Source organism: Periplaneta americana, chromosome 11, assembly GCF_040183065.1.
Source record: "Periplaneta americana isolate PAMFEO1 chromosome 11, P.americana_PAMFEO1_priV1, whole genome shotgun sequence".
Classification (NCBI taxonomy): Eukaryota; Metazoa; Arthropoda; class Insecta; order Blattodea; family Blattidae; genus Periplaneta; species Periplaneta americana.
Window position 1 is genome coordinate 111,829,773 of NC_091127.1, and position 21,451 is coordinate 111,851,223.

The following is a 21,451-nucleotide window of genomic DNA, read 5'->3' on the forward strand; positions in this document are numbered from 1 at the left end:
GTCAGTGTCGCCAACCAGCTGAGACGAAATCACGCTAAGGCAAAGTTTCTTGTAACTATTATGTTTTAATTACAGGAATTTACTCTTTTTTTCCTTTTCGCCTCTCTCCCTCCCTCCAAAAACTTATGAAAGCAAAAGACACTTTGCTCATTAGGACAACAGGTAATTTGCTAGGAGACGTCGTTGCATATAGACCACTTTTACACTAAACCTAACTTTAGTGTATACAATGTATACTAAAACACTAACCTAACCTAACGTAACCTGTCACAGATTAAGGAAAAGGTAGGTTAGGTTAGTTTAGGGTTTTAGTATATCTTGCAAAAACACATTTTAGGTTTAGTGTAAAAGTGGTCTATATGCAACGACGTCTTCTAGCAAATTACCGGACAACATATTCAAATATCTCAGTAGTATTATTGGTTCTCATTAGATCGACAAGAATTTATTTATGTAGAAGATAATGATTGGAGAGATATAACTACGCGCGTCCACACCTATGGAGTAACGGTCAGCGCGTCTGGCCGCGAAACCAGGTGGCCCGGGTTCGAATCCCGGTGGGGGCAAGTTACCTGGTTGAGGTTTTTTCCGGGGTTTTCCCTCAACCCAGTACGAGCAAATGCTGGGTAACTTTCGGTGCTGGACCCCGGACTCATTTCACCGGCATTATCACCTTCATTTCATTCAGACGCAAAATATCCTAGATGTTGATAAAAATTAAATAAATATAGCTACGCAAACTATTCGCTGAGTTAGCAACTGACATCGCTTTGAAACCACTTGAGCCATCCTATGTACTTTAGTCGTATTATTTCAAGATATGTATGGTTGTTCCCAGTTTAATTATAGTTATCTTTGATTATGCGCAAACAGGTTCCAATAATCTAAATGAGGATTTCCTGTTTAGCTACCAGTATTAATTGGAATCGGTTTCTACTTCGAATTATTGACAATAAATAAAAGTAGATCTATTATACAAAAGATGACTTTTTTTTCTGCTCTGTTTAATCTTCCCTTTTCTCCTACTTACCACTGGGGGTAGAGGTGGGAGATTCTTGAGATCGTACACTAGACATCTAAAAAATGCGGGCCTTCCTGGTCATGGGATCGGCATGACGTAGAACTACCGCAGAGACAACACAGGACAATCACAAGACAACGGACAAACACCAGTCCCGTGGATGGAAGAAATTTTTTCCATTGTCTGCGCCGGGAATCGAACCTTGGACCACATTTTTATTTGGTTATTTAACGACGCTGTATCAACTACGAGGCTATTTAGCGTTGGTGATAGCGAGATGAGGACGAGGATTCGACATAGATTACCTGGTATTCACCTTATAGTTGGGGAAAAACTCGGAAAAACCCAACCATGTAATCAGCCCAAGCGGGGATCGAACCCGCTCCTTAGAGCATCTTCAGACCGGGAGGCAAGCGCCTTAACCGACTGAGCCACGCCGGTGGCTTTGGACCATAATATGCATATTATGCTGTTGAACAACGCGATAGATACTGCGAAGTGATCAGTAGCGAACAAGTAAAAACTAGAGATAGGGATGTGACAGCGTTTTGCTGTCACAGTCTGGAAGAAATCGCTGTGACAGATAATAGCGATTTTGTCATAGTGTGCTTTTGTAATTAGAGCGGCGAATATACGCTCTGCGCTGCGTTATCGCAATGTATGGGCGCGTATATTCGCTCAAGAATGTTTACGAATGATTGGGTGGATCATTCGTGGAAGAACATAGCGAGTGCATTGTACCTCGAGTAGGCCTGTCAGAGAGTTGACGACGTTAAACTTTGAGTGGGGCGAAATTAATTAGATCCCAGTTATGTTGTCCTTCAAGTTAATCTTCTGACTTATAGTTGTCTGGACTGGACTCTGCAGCTGATTATATACGTACATCAATCGCCATCGCTGTGAGCAGTGGCGTGTGGTGATAAATAATCCTGGTGGTGCACAAATATTTATTATGATTATGATTATCATATTATTATTATTACACCCTATTATTATTATTATTATTATTATTATTATTATTATTATTGTTACTATTATTATTATTATTATTATTGGTACTAACTACGACATAACTATTAATATATGTTATATAGGTATAATTTACATAATTTTGTTAGTCAAGAAATTGCAGTTAATCAGTTTCCTATGTAGGTCCAGTAATAGCAAAGTAAAGTGTTCAATTTCTATGCAGCACACCGTAAATAATATTGTTTTCGCTATATTACGTTTTATAACACAGTTCACACGTTCACAAGCTTCGATACGTGTGTCGTCTCATCAGCCTTAACTGCTAAAAGTCAGCAGCATTCTTTATTTCTTTGAAATCTCATCATGGCATACATCCAAAATGGCTGTATAGTGTTTGATGTGCTTTCAAACACTGTTCCCCTTTCCAAATGTTCCTTAAGAGTGCGTCTAATTCAGAACTAAAATTGACGAGGCCAAGAAAAATACTAGCGTTTCAAGATGAGTTTACGTCTTCGTGACCTCTTAAAGCCAACTCAGAAGCTCCACAAAACCGCACGCACTTATCTGTTCTTGGTAACTTTATCATTGTGAAGTTCGATAGTCTCATTGAATGCAATTGTGTCTGTATGTTTGTTTGACCCAATACTGCTAATTTAACATTATTGTTGATGTGTGCAGCTGAAGAATCGTGTTTTTTAATTTTCGTTCATGTGCTTCAAATCAATCATATCTGCAGAACGATAATCAAAATTATGTAGTTACTACGCACAGTCCTAAATTAAAACAGAAAAATAAATAAAATTCATAAAACACACTTATTTTTGTCAGTAAATGTTCGCCGTCGATCAATAGGCAAGGAAAACAAAATACAGCGTCTTTTATATTGCAGCCACATATTGCATTTTTCGTTAAGTCCGAATGTTGAATTTTCTTGTCACTTCTCTATTACTGTTCTTCGTCACTTATAATTTTAATTCATGTGTAGGTCTACCCATCTTCTTTATTTTTATCTTTTCGTGTAAAGTTCTTACAGAAAATTACATATTTAAAAGATTTTGCACACTATTCATTGCAATATTTATGATAGAACGGGCCAACAGCTACTGCAGACAGCTTGAGAACACATCTGAAAGTGCTCCTAACCCCGCCTACGCACACTGTACTGCCTCCCTACCATGCTCCAAAGCCTGCCAGTGAAACTCTACTACTGCGCATGCTCGATTGGAACAGTGTGCCGCAAGTGTCGAGCGGTAAACAAGTCCCAGGCGTCAACAAGACCAGTACACGTGCAGTGTTATTTTTACATAGTATTATAATAAAGAATTATGTCGCTCACATAGTCTATGGCAGCTCATTGATATAACTTTAAAAACATGTGTTATTTCAAGAAGTGGTGCACTGCTCCTGTGCTCCTTAAGAGAAATCGCCACTGGCTGTGAGTCACATATTGGTCGGAGATGGTGATTTCTCGAAGCTATGATTTTGGAAGTACTGTCACAGTCGAATCAGCGACAGAATCACAGGTCTTCAAATCACGCTCCACCATTAGTAAAAATTGCTGGGTAGGTAGCTATAGCCGCATCTGTGGCTCAAAATGTGCTCATTGTGGTCTTCCATCCAAGGGACTGAAGTTGCAGAGGGTCTTTCTCGGGATACTCTCGTTTTCCTCTATCATTCCACCTTCCCTTCATTTCATCTTTCATCTGCACTAGTTAACCCTGAGGTTTAACAGACTACTTTTCTACGGATGGCACCTGGCTCTATTAAGGCTAAGATAGGATGGCCCACCTGTCAACATCCGATTCACGAATGCCACTCGGGCCACCTGTCATCGTATACAGTATGTGTGTATATGTATATATATTATTATTATTATTATTATTATTATTATTATTATTACTATTATTAATCTAATGCTCCAAACTATTGGAACTCAGCCATTAGTCTTCCAGCCTCCCAATATATTTGTCCATTCGTCCCGTTCCAGAATTTGTGAAGTGCAGTACATTTCCTAAGATGGTCGCAGTTCATGATGGCATTTCTTCTGCACAGCATGCAGTTTGATGAATCCAAAATGTTGAAGCGATAAAGATGTTCTGCTAAGCAGTCGTGTCCTGTAGTTAGGTGGAATGCTGCTACAGCTTCACTTTGGGAAGTTTCCGGAATCATGTTTTTTCCGTTACCAATTTCGCCCAAATCTTCTCTTGGTTAATTTCTCTCAGTTGGTTTGATATTTCCTTTCTTAAAGTGGAAATGATCATTGACTTTATATATATATATATATATATATATATATATATATAGGGTGGGAGTGAAATAACCTTGCAGCTTGAAAGGGACGATAGGGTACACGTAAATGAATAGAAAACCTATATTACGTTTTGTGATTAAATGCATGGTTAATCAGGGATGTAGCGGAGCGGAGTGGAGCGACGCTCCGGCACTGTGTTCGAAGGTGGAGCGGAGCTCCGGCACTGATTTGGAATTTTAAAATCTGTTTTGACATCACAATACTTTCCCAGCTAACGATATCTTAGTTAATGTCAGAATATTTAGTGATTATATTTTCTGTGCTTCCTTTAAAATCGGAAGAAGTTCGGAAGTAGAGGGTCGCGAGACCACTAGGAACGTAGACGGTGTGTGTGATGAGAAATGAGGGAAGAATCAGTGACAGGACAACCATCAAACTAAACTTTAGTGCGCCTGCGCGAAATGATCACATTCCTAATTCACTTTCGTTTCGTATCGTATTTCGTTAGTTTTCGCGTCTTTGTACGATACAGGAGATTGTTACTTACCGAAATGTGTTGTGTTTGTTTCCCAGTTATTTTACGAAGTGAATTTTAAACAGTTAATTTACTGCCTATAACTAAAAGACTGCTTGAAACTTTTGTTTTTATCTATTGCCATTCAGTAAATATGGAATAAAATAAACATAGACAAAAAAATAAACTTCTTTCTTTTCTCGTGTCATTGCTCTTACTACTGGATTTACAAAAGCTTCCTCTCCTGATATTGTTGATATCTCAAACCTATCGCATCTACTTGATGAACCTAGTAATTCAACCAGAGATACTGTTATAAAAGATACAGACAGTTCCAATATGACTGCGAAGAATATTCAACGTCATAAGGTTCAAAATAGTGAAAGCCAGTCGGCCTGCAAAGTGAGTGGCCGAATGTATGGAATGAAAAAAATGTGTGGTCAAGAAAAAAAGAAGCTTATCCGTGGATTCAGTGTAAGCAATGTAAGCTAGGCTGTAAAGTGTGTCATGAAGTAACTACATTAGGTGCATTAAAAAAACTGTATTTCTGTATCTAATGAATGGCGCTCATATTAGTAAATTACTACGGATCGAACAGATCAGATCAGATCAGATCAGCTTAAGTCACTACGAAAAAAATCATTGAACACAAGAAATCCAGTGCTCATAATATAGCACAAAAATTATTCATATGTCTGAAAAGCAATCAATTGAAAATGTTTGCGAATAAATGGGTGCAGCCCACTGTAAAGCAACAAAAGCGAAATTTAGATCAGCTTACTACATTGCGCAGAATGATCACCCTTACAGTGACCATTTCGGTTTACTTGAGCTTCAGAAGCTAAATGGAGTAGATATTGATTGGTGTTGCCTTGCATTCTCCTTACAGTCTTACTTTATGGCATTTTTTTTTTGCATCCAAATCTTCCCCTTCCCCAAAAGTTAAAAAATATAAAAAGCTCCGGCACTCTAAAGTTTGGGACTACAACCCTGCGGTTAATTAGAAAATTAAGTTTGAGCAGTCCGGCAACATCGTCGCTAATACACTCTACTCGTGATACAGATGTAAGAGGTCAACGAACTCGGCGAGTCTTCGTACATAAGCTGCATTCTGCCGAGACGTTGACACTCGCTCGCTTCGTGCAATGACTTGAATTTAGAGGTTTTTAAAATTAAATTTTCACGAAAACCATTCACGCTATTGAAATATGCCAGAGAGATAAATTATTCTTTATTAGATTTCCTATCGATATGAACAAAAATCACTACCCTACTCGCAATAGTTACCCAACAAGAGATTGTTAAACATTTGGGAAAGAAATTTTTTTCTGAAAACTGTGAACAGGGTGTTTAAAAAATACGGGGCATAATTTGGGCCACCTCTACCTATCCATCGATCAGGAAACCTTCGATCCAAGTACCAGCGAGCCGTACGACTGAAGTGTGCAGGAGCGCCATCATGCAAGAAGTGAATGTGTTGACGATTGATCAGTAGAGTGTCTTCTAAAACATGAGGTATGGTGTTTTCCAGGAAGTTTGTGTACGCCTGCCCCGTAAGTCTGTTTACAAGTACATGGGGTCCAACTAATCGATCACCAATGATACCGGCCCACATGTTGAGGGAGAACCGCACCTGGTGATGAGATGGAACAGTTGCACGTGGGTTTTCATACGCCCATACATGCTGATTGTGGAAATTTGTTATGCTATCTCGTGTGAACTGTGCTTCATCTGTAAATAATACTAAGGCAGGAAAGTTCGGATTTACACCACACTGCTGCAAGAACCACTGACAGAACCTAACTCGTGCAGGGTAATCTGCTGGTGACAGGGCCTGTACACTTTGCAAATGATAAGGATACAATTGATACTCTTTCAACAGTCTCCAGACAGTCATATGAGGAACATTGACTTGCAACGCTACCCTTCGTGTGCTGATACAAGGAGTCATGTTCACAGCCTCCAGAATCTCCTCCTGTACTTCTGGAGTTGTAGATCTTGGTCGTCCCCTTCCCAAACCAGGAGAGTTAAATTTTCCATACTCGCACAGACGGTAATGGAGACGTACAAATGTCTTCCGATCTGGACATTGTCGCTGTGGGTACCTCTCCTGGTACAAACGACGAGCCAGCGCAGCATTGCCGTCCGCCTTTTTACGTGAAGTGTATCTCTGCCAGCTCTTGATTTGAATACATGTCGCACAGTCTAACGCCTACACAACACTGAATGTAACCTTCGCCTCGGAATGAACTGTCAGAGTGCCCTCTTAATGTCTCCTTTGACGGCAACGATCTGCGGAAAGAAAAACGTTCCGGTGAATTTCAATGTTATGAAGGTCATAACTCGGAAATGAAGCATTTCCGGACACATGTTGTAATGAACTATTTTGATTGTCTACATGTGGGAAATACATACCTGAAATCAGAGGCGTATACTGGTTAAAGGGCTGACCCTATTATTACACAAAATATATCTAACAATTACTTTAATTTTAATTACTATGGTAAAACTAATAATACAAAATTATTACATTATGTTATATTATAAACTTTTTCTTTTGTAATTTCCTTGGGCTACCGCCGGTAGCCCGGTAGCCCCTGCCTGAAATTATGCCCCGTATTTTTGAAACACTCTGTATTATAGTTTTTTGTTACATATAATATGAACTATTCACTCTGGAAATCTGCAAGGCTATTTCACTTCCACTCTGTATGTGTGTGTATATGGCTGCACAATGGGCCACAGCAAGCCGGAGCAAGAACCAAATCAGGGTTCAGCCCTCAAAAAGCTAGCCATGTCATGGATTTTTATTTTATTAGGTTATTTTACGACGCTTTATCAACATCTAGGTTATTTAGCGTCTGAATGATATGAAGGTGATAGTGCCAGTGAAATGAGTCCGGGGTCCAGCACCGAAAGTTACCCAGCAGCCATGTCATGGATAGCGATAGGCTTGCTCCCCTCACAGCACACTTCACCCGAAATTGCAGTCTCCAGATTTTCCAAGAGTGCAATCGGTTAATTACGCTATTCCTGTTTATGCTGCGATTGGCGATACTGTCCATAGTGTTAGATATTATGTACTGCCAACATATGGATATGAAAATACGCTAATGTTCGGCCGTGGTAAGAACCTAAATAAGGTTTGTAGCCTATTTTATATTGTGGAGAGTTTTCTTACTTTTTTTTCCTTGTACAGAAGAGGGACCCGAAGGCTTGCACTGCAACCTGAGGCTTATTGTGCTTACTACTCCTATTCTGTGAATGATTGGGTAGCCAAACGGCCACACTCTTGTATAAGTAGGTACATCACGCTGCACTGTGAACTTACTTAACCTAGGCTATTATATGAATAATGATGACATGTGAATTAATGATGGTGAAATGAGTCCAAGGTCCAACGCCGGAAATTACCCAGCAATTCTGCTTCAATTGGTTGAGGAAAAACCCTAATCAGGATTTGAACCCGGGCCCGCTAGTTTCACGGCCAGACACGCTAACCATTACTCCATAGCGGTGGACTCTTCTCACCCTTAGTGAGATTTACCGTGAACAATTTTTTTATTTCAATATACAGTAAGACATACGGAATTTCTGTGGATGAACTCGTACTCATCCTCCACGAACAAATGTCCTTATCTTGTGCATGATTCGAACCTACGATTGTGAAGTTTTCGCACATCGATAAGTTATGGAACTTCGTTTTCTTACGGTAGTCATACGTGTGCTGGTTACACTTATTTTTCTAGGAATTCTCGAAAGGGAAGTTTGAAAGTGTGTAAACAGAAAGTTTGTCACTGACAGTCTGCGAAAGTGTTTACAATAAAGTTTTGTACCTAATTCATAAGTGATGTTAAAATTACATGTTTGAAAGTAAGCTTTTGAGTGTTTCGAAGTTGCGCTTCAAAAGTCAGATTTGCAGATTTGAGAAATGTTCTTGCACAACCATTATAGAGATTCTTACTGTAACTACAGTATTATAATTATAATCCAGCAGCATAAATGGAAGTGCATGGTCAACACAGTACAACCTCTTGCGTTTATTAAATACTAAGAAAACTGCTCTACAGACTCCAGACATGAGAAATGATTAAGAGAAATAAATTAAGAATTCTTGCAATTGAAATGAACATGTTGCATAGTAGATGTCATACAGGAAATTAAAATTGTAATGACCTGTAGGAAGGAATATCATGTAACTCCAAATTATATGGGAAAGGAAGCAACCCAAGAGGAGAGAGAAAAAAAAAAAGAAGAAACTAGTGCGAGATTGGAATGTAATGAAAGCTATGAAAGAAGTTTAATAAAAACAATAAATGACGAGTAAAACAGAATGGCATTTGAGATTCGAGACACAGTCATTATGGCCATACAATATAGTTTCAAAAAAGAGCCAATTATGAACGATAATGAATATTGAAAACGAACGAGACTGGCTGCCCTAGATCTGTTTCGATTCTCCAAATTTCACCTCTGTGGTCCCTTCAGGACTTAGATGTGTGTCTCGACCAATATACCGAGTAGGCCTACCACTTATTTTTGTTTCTGCTAAATGTTGACATCTATAATAGTGTAATAGTTTGTAACCAATTGAATTAGCAGTTTAGCACACAGAGGATTTAATACCGCGAATTTGAATCTGTATTTTTCTGAAAGTCATTACCACCATTCTTCATTAACAGCCAGAATATGAAGTTTTCATGCGACTCATTAAACAAATTCGACATTGTTTATAGTTAAGGCTACAGAATGACCAACAAACATGTTGATGACATGTTAACTAACACAACTACTTTAGAAACTTTACAATAATTATGTGAAATTCAGATACACATGAGCTAATATCTGATTCTTCCTACATTTCTTATATGGAAGGAAATTTCTGGTCTGCCATTACACAATATAAAGACTTGAAAAGACCTAGGTAATTTAAGATGGAGACCGATGATTATGATTATGACGACGTTTATGATTATATCGTCGTTGTTCCTGCAATAATTCCTATGTGACATATTTATCGATTTTCAGATTTTTACTCTATTAAATAACTTAAATGGTGATACAGCAAATAATAAAATCTCCTATATGTAATTATATTTCTTTCTTTCGAAAATGTAAGAATTCACAATCTCCTATGTACCACTGCTATAGAATGAATAAATGTGTTTTTTCTTCCTACTTAAAAATTTTATATTTTGCACATAGGAATTATTGCAGGGACAACGAGGATATATTATGTCAATGATGTAATGAGGGACAAGAAGTTAGTGTTATTCACATATTATAGAAACAGAGGAAGAGTAGTGTTGCCAAATTTTCATAAGCATCAGTAGTAATTTGTTTGCAATGTTGTTACATATAGAAATTTTAAAATATAAACAAATTTTTATGTATTCACAGTTATGTATTGGCCAGCGATTTTGTTTACAGTTCATGCGAAGTAGCTTTTGCCATGAAGAATTCATTTACACACATATTCTATTTATACAAATAAATATTGTATAGGCCTAGTTGCGGAAAAAAATAATGATTACTAGTCCTTGTTCAAATTTGGCAACCATATTCTTTCCTCTTTTATGTAATGTGGGGGTATTAGTAACAGCTTGTGACGTAAATTATTTCAATTAATGGAAGCTATCTTTAGAAAGAGAACAAGTTTCATGGAGGAAAATTCCAGAGCGACTTTCTTTATGTTATTTAAACAGCAGAATTTAGCAAATTCATTGGAATAATGACTACCGCATTATACTTGTATTACAATTTATGTAACGGATAATATTGAATCTCTAGCGAATACTATAACTTCCAGTGCATATTTATGTGCTACTTATGTATTTATTTTTCATTCAAATTGAAACTATAATAATGAACAGAACGTACATTTACACGGAATATATTATATAAAAATGTTTTATTTCTTCATTTTAGCTATGTTTATTACATACAGCATGATTCATAAATATTTCACACCCATAAAAATGATAACTTACTTTCTGTTTGAAGTTCTTGTAGAGAAGCTTTGAATCACAATTAATATTTTCATTTCACAACACATTCCTTCATTCTTATTCAACACACAATTAAAATATAATCTCTTCAAGTTCACTTAATTAAGAAATGCAATAAAATACAGTATTTTAAAGCTAGACAATTTTCTTTAAGGAAAATGGGCTGTGCCATTTTAAATTTTATCTCACGTTTACTCTTTTCAAGCATTCTTGGCAAGATTCGTGATATTTATTAGGTTTTTCGGTCTCTGGTTTCTTCAACACTCGTCTGTAGAATACCACATTGTCCACACACACAATATTACATTTATCTACCTTCTTTTGTCTTCCTTCTTCAACTAGGGTATGATGGCAACATATCACGTTATCAGACTATTAATGAGATAATACCATGGTGTGTATATTTTTTATCTCGTAAATTACAATAGATCTGCTTGGAATATCGAGTTAGAGTGTAGTTTTAATTCTCTTATGTAACATTTCCTCCTCACACCTTCCAAGAAAAAAAATCACCTAAAAATATGTCACATTAGAATATGACCCACATGAACATTAAGAAATTAAGTATAAAATTGAAAAATACTGATTGTTTAATAACTGGAGTCCAACATTTTTACGAGAATAAAAGCCAAATTATTAATCTGTCCTCACGTGAACAATAATGATAATACAGATATATAAATGTACAAATTCTGTATGAGCACTTTTATAATATTCTTATAATATATAGTAATGTTTAGGCACTTCTAATCATCAAACAAGTAAACTCATACCTACTAAAATACGTTCACAATTACAATGTATTAATGTTATCTTCTCTGAAATACAGAAGGAAGATGCAAAAGTACTTATGGTAGCAGTATAAGTCACATCGTGCACTACAGGTCGAATCTCGTCCAACAGCTCCAATTTACCAGGAATAATTAAGCTCATGAATCATGGAAGCCAGTAAAACAACATGCAATTAAGTACTGGCGCTGTCATTCAGAAATCTCCCGCAAATTGATGTACGGGGTGATCCCTTCAAAATGAAAAATTCAAAAAGAAGGAAGGGTGGGTTTCTTGAAAATGTCGCATACTGCGTACGCATCTCAATCCTGATCTCTGTGACAAGAAGAGAATAATACTCTGCAGCAGGAATTCTCGACTGAGCTCATGAGGTCCCTGAGGTCATGGTCATTGCTGTTTAGGCTGCTGTCATGACACCAAGTCCTGCGTGCTATTATGTTGATACTTTTTATCGGATTTCTGACACCAGGCGAATTCCCAAACACCTTCACCTTCCCCAAAAGCCTCCCCATCTTCTAGGGTCACTGGCAGGGTTCGATTCAGTGTTTCTGGTAGCAGGAGGCAGAGGGCAGCTCCGATGATTGACAGTCCTCCAAGAACCAGCTCCGGGATTGCTCTCGAGTATGTTGCCTGTGGACAGAGACAAATGCTGAATCTCTTGATGCTCACAAGTTATCTCTTTTGATAAGCCACATTCCTTTGTGTATTATATTTACTTTTGGTTTAGGTGCAATGAGATTAATATTATTCTTTTATATAGCTTTTGATAAAAGCGCTTCGTGATCAGAATTTAGTGTTATTTTTCTTTGCTTAGATATTTTCCAATATATAACTCATTTTATACAAAACTTCATTATTAACTATGCATGCTAGTGTGGTTATCAACTTAATGAAATTTCTCTTTTTCAACATTCTTCTTGAAATATCATGGTGTGTGCATATGTGTCTCTTAAAATTTCACTTTTGGTACTTCAATCCTACTTCTAAAATGGCAAATAAATACGATACTTGTATTTGAGAAATGAAATAGGTCTATCTGAAAAAAGAGTGACAAAATTAACAGGCTTACTTTTAAAATGTGTTATAATTAATCAAATAGAAGGCAACAATAGAAATTATGTAATAATTTACTTATATTTAATTTAAATTTGTCAATTCGTAAATTTATTACATCTTGTTGAAACAAAACGTTCCCTACATATTCATATTTAGGAGATTTTTTCGTCCTAAATCCATTACAATTTAGTACCTATTTCAAGATTGATAAAATATAGGATCATCACTGCAGTTCTCAAAAAACTTTATATTGTCTATCAAAAACTTTCACAAGAATACCACCCTATTTAGAAACTGATGTTGTTAAATCAATCTTAATATACCTAGCTGTATCTGATATTAAAGATTCGGGCGAATTGAACTCTATTATTTGCACTAAAACCTATCCATTCTTGCTTAATTGTGAGTAGAGTAATACTTTACCAACAAAAATATATTATTTTATGAAATAACACGTATAAAGAGAACACATCATGATAATGCAGACAAACATTTAGAAATTATGCACTATGTTTAACGAAAAGATGAGTTTTGGAATGTCTTCTACTGTGTGAACTTCTCTCCCCTAGCTGATTTTGCTCTGCTAGTCGATTCATTTGAATAATGCAGCTGAAGTCTATTTCAACTAAGAATAATGGGTCTTTATATAAAAAAATTAAAAAAAAAATCCTATTTACTAGAAAGTACGAAGTGCCAAATGAAACGATATCTCCATGCGGATTCTGCATAAATCACGCTGAAAAATCGACTAGCCTATTTGTAGCTGTTATCCTAACATTTATTAGGGAAATAGACACATCAGTCACGTGAATTATAGCCAACTAGTAAATTTTGCCGAATTTGTTCTTAATAAAATGGAATCGAATGAGGAATACCAAAGCATTCACCTTTGCAAGGCTGGGTCTGAGAGAAAACTATGTGGACTCAAAGCTGGTAGGCTATTCGTCTCACTTTGTAACCATTCCACTGAAGGAACCTTCACAAAATTCAAGAGAAAAGACCGAAAATAGACGTAACGTAATATAATAGATACCAGAGAGCTGTTGCAGAGCACCATCCTAAACAGGTTTAGCAGCAACAGTGGCAGAGACCTTCTCTCAAGAGTTCTTTTACGCTCCAGAAATATGCGAAATAAGAATTCCTTTCCAAAATAAGCTACCGGTATGCTAAGAATTTTATGAGCAACTTTGAACCCGCAAACTTAAGAGTCTAATCACACACAATATGGTAACCACTAAGGCACCGAACTATCATGATGAATTTTTGTTAACACCAGGCCGCTAAGTACAAAATCAAAACTTTTGTGTTGGACAGCCCATTCAGTATAAACGAATTTAAAGTGCCTTGAATTAATTATATTCAGGGGCGAGACCTCCTCCCACAGGACTTTCAATATACGTATACCACAAACTGGACCAGCTGTGTCCCACTTATATGAAAAAAGTTGACTGCAAATTGAACCAAGAACCATTGCTCTAAAATATACCTGGAATTTTTCCTCGACTAGATTAAGGAGAAACGTAACAAATTCCACCCGTGATTTGAACTCGGGACCGCTAGTTTCATAGTCAGATTTGGATAGTCACTACTCCACGACAGTAGATACAAATGTCTTACATAGGCGAATAATTCTTCGAAATTATCTGAAGTATTTGTGGAACTCGCGGTATATAGCAAGTGGTAGTTTTCTTGTGAAGTGCGATGGAATGGCGTCCTGCTGAATACTAACCAGGTAGAGTATGTGGGAACTGAAGAAAGTCGCTGCATATCCCACCATGTGAATAGCCGATACTCCTTGACCTCTGACCTCGGTAGGAATCAATTCCGCTGCATACTGTGCGCCAGAACTGTAGGCTATGTTCACTCCGAACCTGCCCACCACAGCCAGCCCTGCCGTCACCATGGGAACTGCGAACAGACAAATATCAAGGTCATTGTGTCGTCAAGGTCATAGAAAGTTTATTGCTAATGGAAATTGTACTGAAATGATGACAGGACTAAACTCCTTGGCTTGTTGAGACATTCGATATTTTTAATTGGTTTAATTTACGACGCTTTATCAACTGCTATGGTTATCTGGTTATCTAGCGTCTGAGTGAAATGAAGGCGATAATGCCTGCGAAATAATTCCAGGGTCCAGCGTTGAGAGTTACCCAGCATTTACTCGTAATGAGTTGAGAGAAAACCCCGGAAAAACCTCAACCAGGTAACTGTCCCAACCAGATTTGAATCCGGGTCAGCTCGTTTCGCGGTCAGACATGGACTCACTAGATATTTAATAGTAAAATAACCTCTCTATTATTACCAACTTCGGTTCGTCAAGTCGATTTTAGTGGATTGTCTTAGAATTGAAGACAGTAGAACATTTCATTTTAAGTAAACTAAAGGTTAGAAGTTTTCAGATCCGATTCCTAAACGAAAATCATGATGATGATGATGATGATGATGATGATGATGATGATGATAATAATAATAATAATAATAATAATAATAATAATAATAATAATAATAACAACAATAACAACAACAACAACAATAATAACAGTCATATGTGTTTTGAAGGTCTGATCGTCTTCAGATCCACTATACATATAGAAGGGCTGGTGCTAGTGGAAACGACAAAAGAATATTATTATTTAGAACAAAGATAAATTTTGAAACTGTCATTAACTATTTCAATTTCAGCTTCCTCAAGTAAAAACGCACCTGGTTTCGTAATGCAATGCTACAATGTAGAGCGATTTCTCTGAAACTTATGGACGGATCTTCATTGCCCATCTAAAAGTGAATTGAAAGTGGAAAGGTGCACATAAAATATAATACATTGTAATAAAAACTGAAGGCTGTTTGTCTCAAGAATACAAAATCGCGATTTACTCTAAGCAATTGCTCGTTCATCATTTTTTTTCCACCATAGTCAGTTTGTTGATTGACATTCAAAAGTTTGCTGCTTGTGTAGGCCTATTGATCGCTGCGAGCACACATCAGTTTCTGTTTTGTTTAAATATGAGAAGTCATACATACGGCCTACAAGGACTTCATGGGGAAAGAAATTTTCTCAAGACATTTCAACTGGGAGGGGGGGGGGAATCATCGTGCTAACCATACGATACTCCCCATATTGACTGGATGATCGTTCACCTCTGCTGAGGCATGTGAACATGAGCTAGCAGCCGGCTAGTAGGCCTTGTATGTGCTGTTGCGCCCTGGATGATGATGATGATGATGATGATGATGATGAAATCCCGCTTAATTTTGGTTCTGAATCTATTGCGAAAAAAGTTTTAAGTCATTCTATAACCATAGATACTCACTTTTACGACAAACTGCAGATATTCCACCATATAGCAGCTAGACGATTGCTTTTATAAGGTCATAAAACTTGAGTATTGTTTTACGAATACAAGTCTTTTAATTTTGTGTACACTTGAATTTAAGGTTATGGAAATTTCATAATGTAACCTTATTTAGATAAACCAGCACATCAATTAATAACACTGACAGATGTTGAAATAAAAACTTCTATATTAACGGATGGAGGCGTACCGTCAGCCGAATGGCTAGAGCGTCGGCCTTCCACGCTGGTAACCCGGGTTCGAATCTCTGCGGGTCCAATTGGAATTTGTGGTAGACAAAGATGGTATTTGGAGGTAGGTTTTTGTAGGGTATTCCCGTTTCTCCTACTGGCATTTCACAATTGCTCCATTAATCATCATGTGTTACGTAGTTCGTTTCCTATCCTGCACCAAGGGCAATGCTCCCATGACGACTGATATAACTACTACAAGCTTCGGTGCATCGTTCACTAGATGGAACGTTTGAGTGAATGACGCAAGTGCCCGCCATTATTTTATATATGCTATACAGAGTGGAAGTGAAATAACCCTGCAATTGAAAGGGACAATAGAGTACATTTAAATGAATAAAAAACCTACATTACGTTTTGTGATCAAATGCACGGTTAATTAAAAAAATTAAGTTGAAAGTTTCAACAGTCTGGCAATATCGCCGCTAACACACTGCTCTTTTTCTCGTAATATAGATGTAAGAGGTCAACGAACTGTCTCCCTAGGTAAATCACTCAATCTCTCTCTCTCTCTCTCTCTCTCTGACTATAACGTTGCAATCTGTTCGCATCGTTCAGTGACTTGAAATGAGTGGTTTTAAAATTAAATTTACACGAAAACCGTCCAAGGTATGCAAATACGCCAGAAGAATAAATTGTTTTTTTTTTGTTACATTTTCTATCGATTTGGACAAAAATGACGATCCTACTCGCAATAGTTACCGAATAAGAGGGTGTTAAACATTTGGGAGAAACATTTTTTTCTTAAGGGAAGTATGAACTTTCACCAATATGGTATTATACTTTTTTGTTACATACAACATAAGCTATTCGCTCTGAAACATGCAGGGTTATTTCACTTCCATCCTGTGTGTGTGTGTGTGTGTGTGTGTGTGTGTGTATGAACGGGTGGTCGTGTTGATGACGGTAGTACTTAGTAGTAGTACTCGTGGTGGTGGTAGTAGTAGTAGTACTCGTGGTGGTGGTGGTGGTGGTAGTAGTAGTAGTAGTAGTAGTAGTAGTAGTAGTAGTAGTAGTAGTAGTAGTAGTAGTAGTAGTAGTAGTAGTAGTAGTAGTAGTAGTAGTAGTCCTAGCGTAATACAGATCCATCTCTCATAGTACTCTGCTGGCTTGACGAAGACGGAAAAGCGATCTACAAATTTGACGCTTTCTGATTGACGCTTGATGTCAGTTGATGAACAAAATACCCGTTATTAAAATGTCCATTTACTCCAAGATTTACAGTATTAATGTCTCTACCTTCATGCTATCATCACAGTCTGCTATATACAGTCACGAAGCTTAAGTTTTGAGGGTGCTAGAAACAATAGACTGTGACGGTACTATTTTGCATTGCCTGTAATGAGGCGATATTAGCGATCCTAGTGGTGAGCAACTGTCTCATGTTTGCATATTTACTACGTATTGAGCTTTGCGACTGTATATTCTAGACTGTGCTATCATATCAGAAATAGTTAAGTTTCTTGATCAATGTAGAGAAATTTAATCTTACCGCTTTTGGCACCCACGATGGCAATGACGAGCCCCGAGGCGATAGTGAAGACACCACTTATAAGCAGGGAACCGCTCGCCATGGCCTTGCGTCCGATGCGGTCCTGAAGGAGCAGGATAATCAGGGATGCTGGGAACTTAGTGACTGACGTCATGCTGAACATCACGAATGGACTGTATCCCAGCCCGTCCACGTTGCGCGAGATAGCGTCGAAACACAACGTGAGCACCATCCTGTTTGAACACAGTCGTAATCCACTTTATTGCCTAATCAGAGTCTAGTTGAAATATGTTTGTAGCTTTATTGTTAGTGTTTGTACTTACGACTTGAAGATAAGAATGCAAGTCTTGCGACGTAGGCGAGGAGTCTTGAACAATCCCAGTAGATTTCCTGTGCCCTGAGGAACGCTCAGCTTAGCAGATGTCTGCAAACACACAACACTGATGTTTTGAAGATAAACAGTTTATCGAAGAATTTTTGTACAAATTTTAAAAGATAAAATTATTCGTATAAATTACGAATTTTTGAGAACGTCTATAAGCAATGTTATAAATTATTTACATGAAAAACAAAACTCCTGACGTTGTTGTGCTTACAAATGAGTACCACTGTTATTCGAGTAATTCTGGAGTATTAGCAGACAGAAAACTTAACATTGGCCTATATAATATACTTTCATGCAGCATCGCAATACTTTCTGTAGGACCTATGAGTTGTACAACTTCAAAGTTAAATTAGGACAACATAAAAAAAAACATTTTAAGGAGGGAGAACAAACAAGAAGAAAAGAAAGGAGAGGAAAATACTGGAAAGGAGGCACGAATGAAGAAAGACATAAGGGGAGGCATGAAGGAAGAAAGATGGAAAGGGAGGCACGAAGTAAGAAGAAAGACGGAAAGGGAGGCACGAAGTAAGAAGAAAGACGGAAATGAAGGCACGAAGTAAGAAGAAAGACGGAAATGGAGACACGAAATAAGAAGAAAGACGGAAATTGAGACACGAAATAAGAAGAAAGACGGAAATTGAGGCACGAAGGAAGAAAGATGGAAAGTTGGCTTGAAAGAAGAAAGACGGAAAGGGAGACATGAAGGAAGACGGGAAAGGAGACACGAATGAAGAAAGATGGAATGGGAGGCATAAAGAAAGAAAGACGGAAATGGAGGCACGAAGGAATAAAAGACGGAAATGGAGGCACGAAGTAAGAAAGATGGGAAAGGAGGCACGAAGTAAGAAAGATGGGAAAGGAGGCACAAAGTAAGAAAGATGGGAAAGGAGGCACAAAGTAAGAAAGATGGGAAAGGAGGCACAAAGTAAGAAAGATGGGAAAGTAGGCACGAAGTAAGAAAGATGGGAAAGTAGGCACGAAGTAAGAAAGATGGGAAAGGAGGCACGAAGTAAGAAAGATGGAAAAGGAGACACGAAGGAAGAAAGACGGAAAGGGAGACACGAAGGAAGAAAGATAGAAAGGGAGGCATGAAGGAAGAAAGACGGATAAGAGGCATGAAGGAAAAAAGACGGAAAGGGGGCACGAAGGAAGGAAGAAAGATGGAAGGGGGGCATGAGGAAGAAAGTTTGAAGGGAGGCATGAAGGAAGAAAGTTGGAAGGGAGGCATGAAGGAAGAAAGACGGAAAAGAGGCACGAAGGAAAAAAGACGGAAAGGGGGCACGAAGGAAGAAAGATGGAAAGGGGACATGAAGGAAGAAAGATGGAAAGGGGGCATGAAGGAAGAAAGATGGAAAGGGGACATGAAGGAAGAAAGTTGGAAGGGAAGCATGAAGGAAGAAAGTTGGAAGGGAGGCATGAAGGAAGAAAGATGGAAGGGAGACATGAAGAAAGAAAGATGGAAAGGGAGGCACTAATGAAGAAAGACGGGAAAGGAGCCACGAAGTAAGAAGGAAGGATGCACGAAGGAATAAAGATGGGAAAGGATAAACGAATAAAGACGGAAGAGGAAAAAGATATTAGAAAGGAGAAGGGAAGGAAGACTGAAGAGGAAGGAAGAAATAAGTAAAAGGAAAGAAAAAGAATTTACGAAGGTAAGAACTGAATGAAGGAAGTAAGAAATGAAATATTACAAGAAAAAAAAAAACAGGAATTAAGTAACAAACGTAGGTAAAGGTTTTTTGAATAAGAGAAAATAAATTTAGTCCTGTGCAGGAGTGAAGTAACTTTGTGCTTACGCAAGATGCAAGTTAAGAGCGGTATTCTATCAACAGTCTGGCTTTGAAACTAGCTTCAAAGCGCAAGATGGGAAATGAATGCAAGTATTAAGTGCTCCTGTTGCCATAGTTTTCACTGCCCCGGAATTAACTTTGGATATGTGCGAATCCTTTTGTAGCCTTAGCCTTAGTGTGTTAAGTGGCTTTCAGACAACACTATTAATTTTTCATTGTCAACGAAACACATGTATAATCAGACAGCAATCCATTAAAGTGATTTTTTTTCAACGCATATTGTTTAATTACAAAAGCTACGTTTATTTAAGTCTTATAATAATAATAATAATAATAATAATAATAATAATAATAATAATAATAATAATAATAATAATAATAATAATAATAATAATAATAATTGCATAGATAGCTTCGTTATTAAAGAGCAGGAACTTCTCAGTAAAACTAATTTGTCTAACATAGATGTTTTTCTCTCCCTTTTTAAGGGATTTTAAAATGTAGTTATTCTAGATTCTACGATCCTATGACTAGATGTTAATTATTGAAAATATACGTAGATGCACGAATTCCTGAACCGAGAAAGCAAGAAAGGAAAAGAAAACTTTGCTGTAACCGAATAACTTTATTTTCTCGGTGGGGAAATTCTTTATAATTGGTAGACTGTAATTAGTAGATCCTTCACAAAAATAGGATTAGATACAAATTCCAAACTCACTTAGCTTTCTATCCGTCCTAATATTTGAGATGCTTCGTTGATCCCTTATTCATTCATAGTCTACTTTAGTCTCATTACTGTGACTTCGGAACAAATTTATTGTACTTTAAGTTTCTTACCACAAACTGCATAACTGACTGAGGCATAATATATTTGTCTTCCTGAAAGATTCCAGAGTGCAGTAAAAGATAATGAACAACATACATTTTTGCAACTATAATATTAAAAATATTACATATTCGTGCGGCAGAAATGTGTGTGTATACACAGGGTGATTCAAATGTCACGCGACATAGACAAACTCCATTATTAGTGCAGATAGCGAAAAATGGAAAGAGGGGAAAGTTGTTGGAAACGAATAATTTTCAATCTAATGTGCTTGAATTTTCAACGTAGAATACACTAGTACTACACATCCGCCAGTCCTAATGTTGCGAAATTAGAGGATTTTTCGCTAGTTTTACCGGATTTTAGAAACTTAGTGTATCGGGTAAATTACGAAATGATGATGATGATGATGATTAGCAGTGTTTTCCACACCTGTGGAGTAACTTTTAGCACGTCTGGTAGCAAAACCAGATGGCCCGGGTTCGAATCTTGGTTGGGGCAAGTTACCTGGTTGAGGTTTTTTTCCGGGGTTTTCCCTCAACCCAAAGGTCAAATGACCTGTTAAAATTGAGCAAAAACAGCTCCCCTGAGCAGTTGGATTCCTTACAGGGCACTGCGCCCTCAAGAAGAACCTGTACAAGATGGGACATAATATCAACCCAACCTGTGCTCGTTGTTCACAGGGAGATGAGCCTGTAGCTCATCTAGTGTGCGAATGCAATGCACTCGCTCATCAAAAGTTCTCCTCTTTGGAAAACATTTTC

General features: G+C 37.5%; 1 protein-coding gene across 5 annotated transcripts in view; it reads right to left on the bottom strand.

The window, feature by feature from the left end:
• Window positions 1–10,647: 10,647 nt before the first annotated feature.
• The window catches only part of LOC138709257 (organic cation transporter protein-like), a 320,694-nt gene continuing 309,890 nt past the window's right edge, over window positions 10,648–21,451 (bottom strand). For all 5 annotated transcript variants that reach the window (XM_069839906.1, XM_069839908.1, XM_069839907.1 and 2 more), the window contains 4 exons: window positions 18,010–18,110; window positions 17,687–17,919; window positions 14,338–14,516; window positions 10,648–12,182 (listed from right to left, as the gene is read on the bottom strand). In XM_069839906.1, coding sequence (XP_069696007.1) covers window positions 11,961–12,182; window positions 14,338–14,516; window positions 17,687–17,919; window positions 18,010–18,110 — 735 coding nt within the window. In that variant the 3' untranslated portion in view covers window positions 10,648–11,960. The remainder of the gene's footprint in view (window positions 12,183–14,337; window positions 14,517–17,686; window positions 17,920–18,009; window positions 18,111–21,451) is intronic.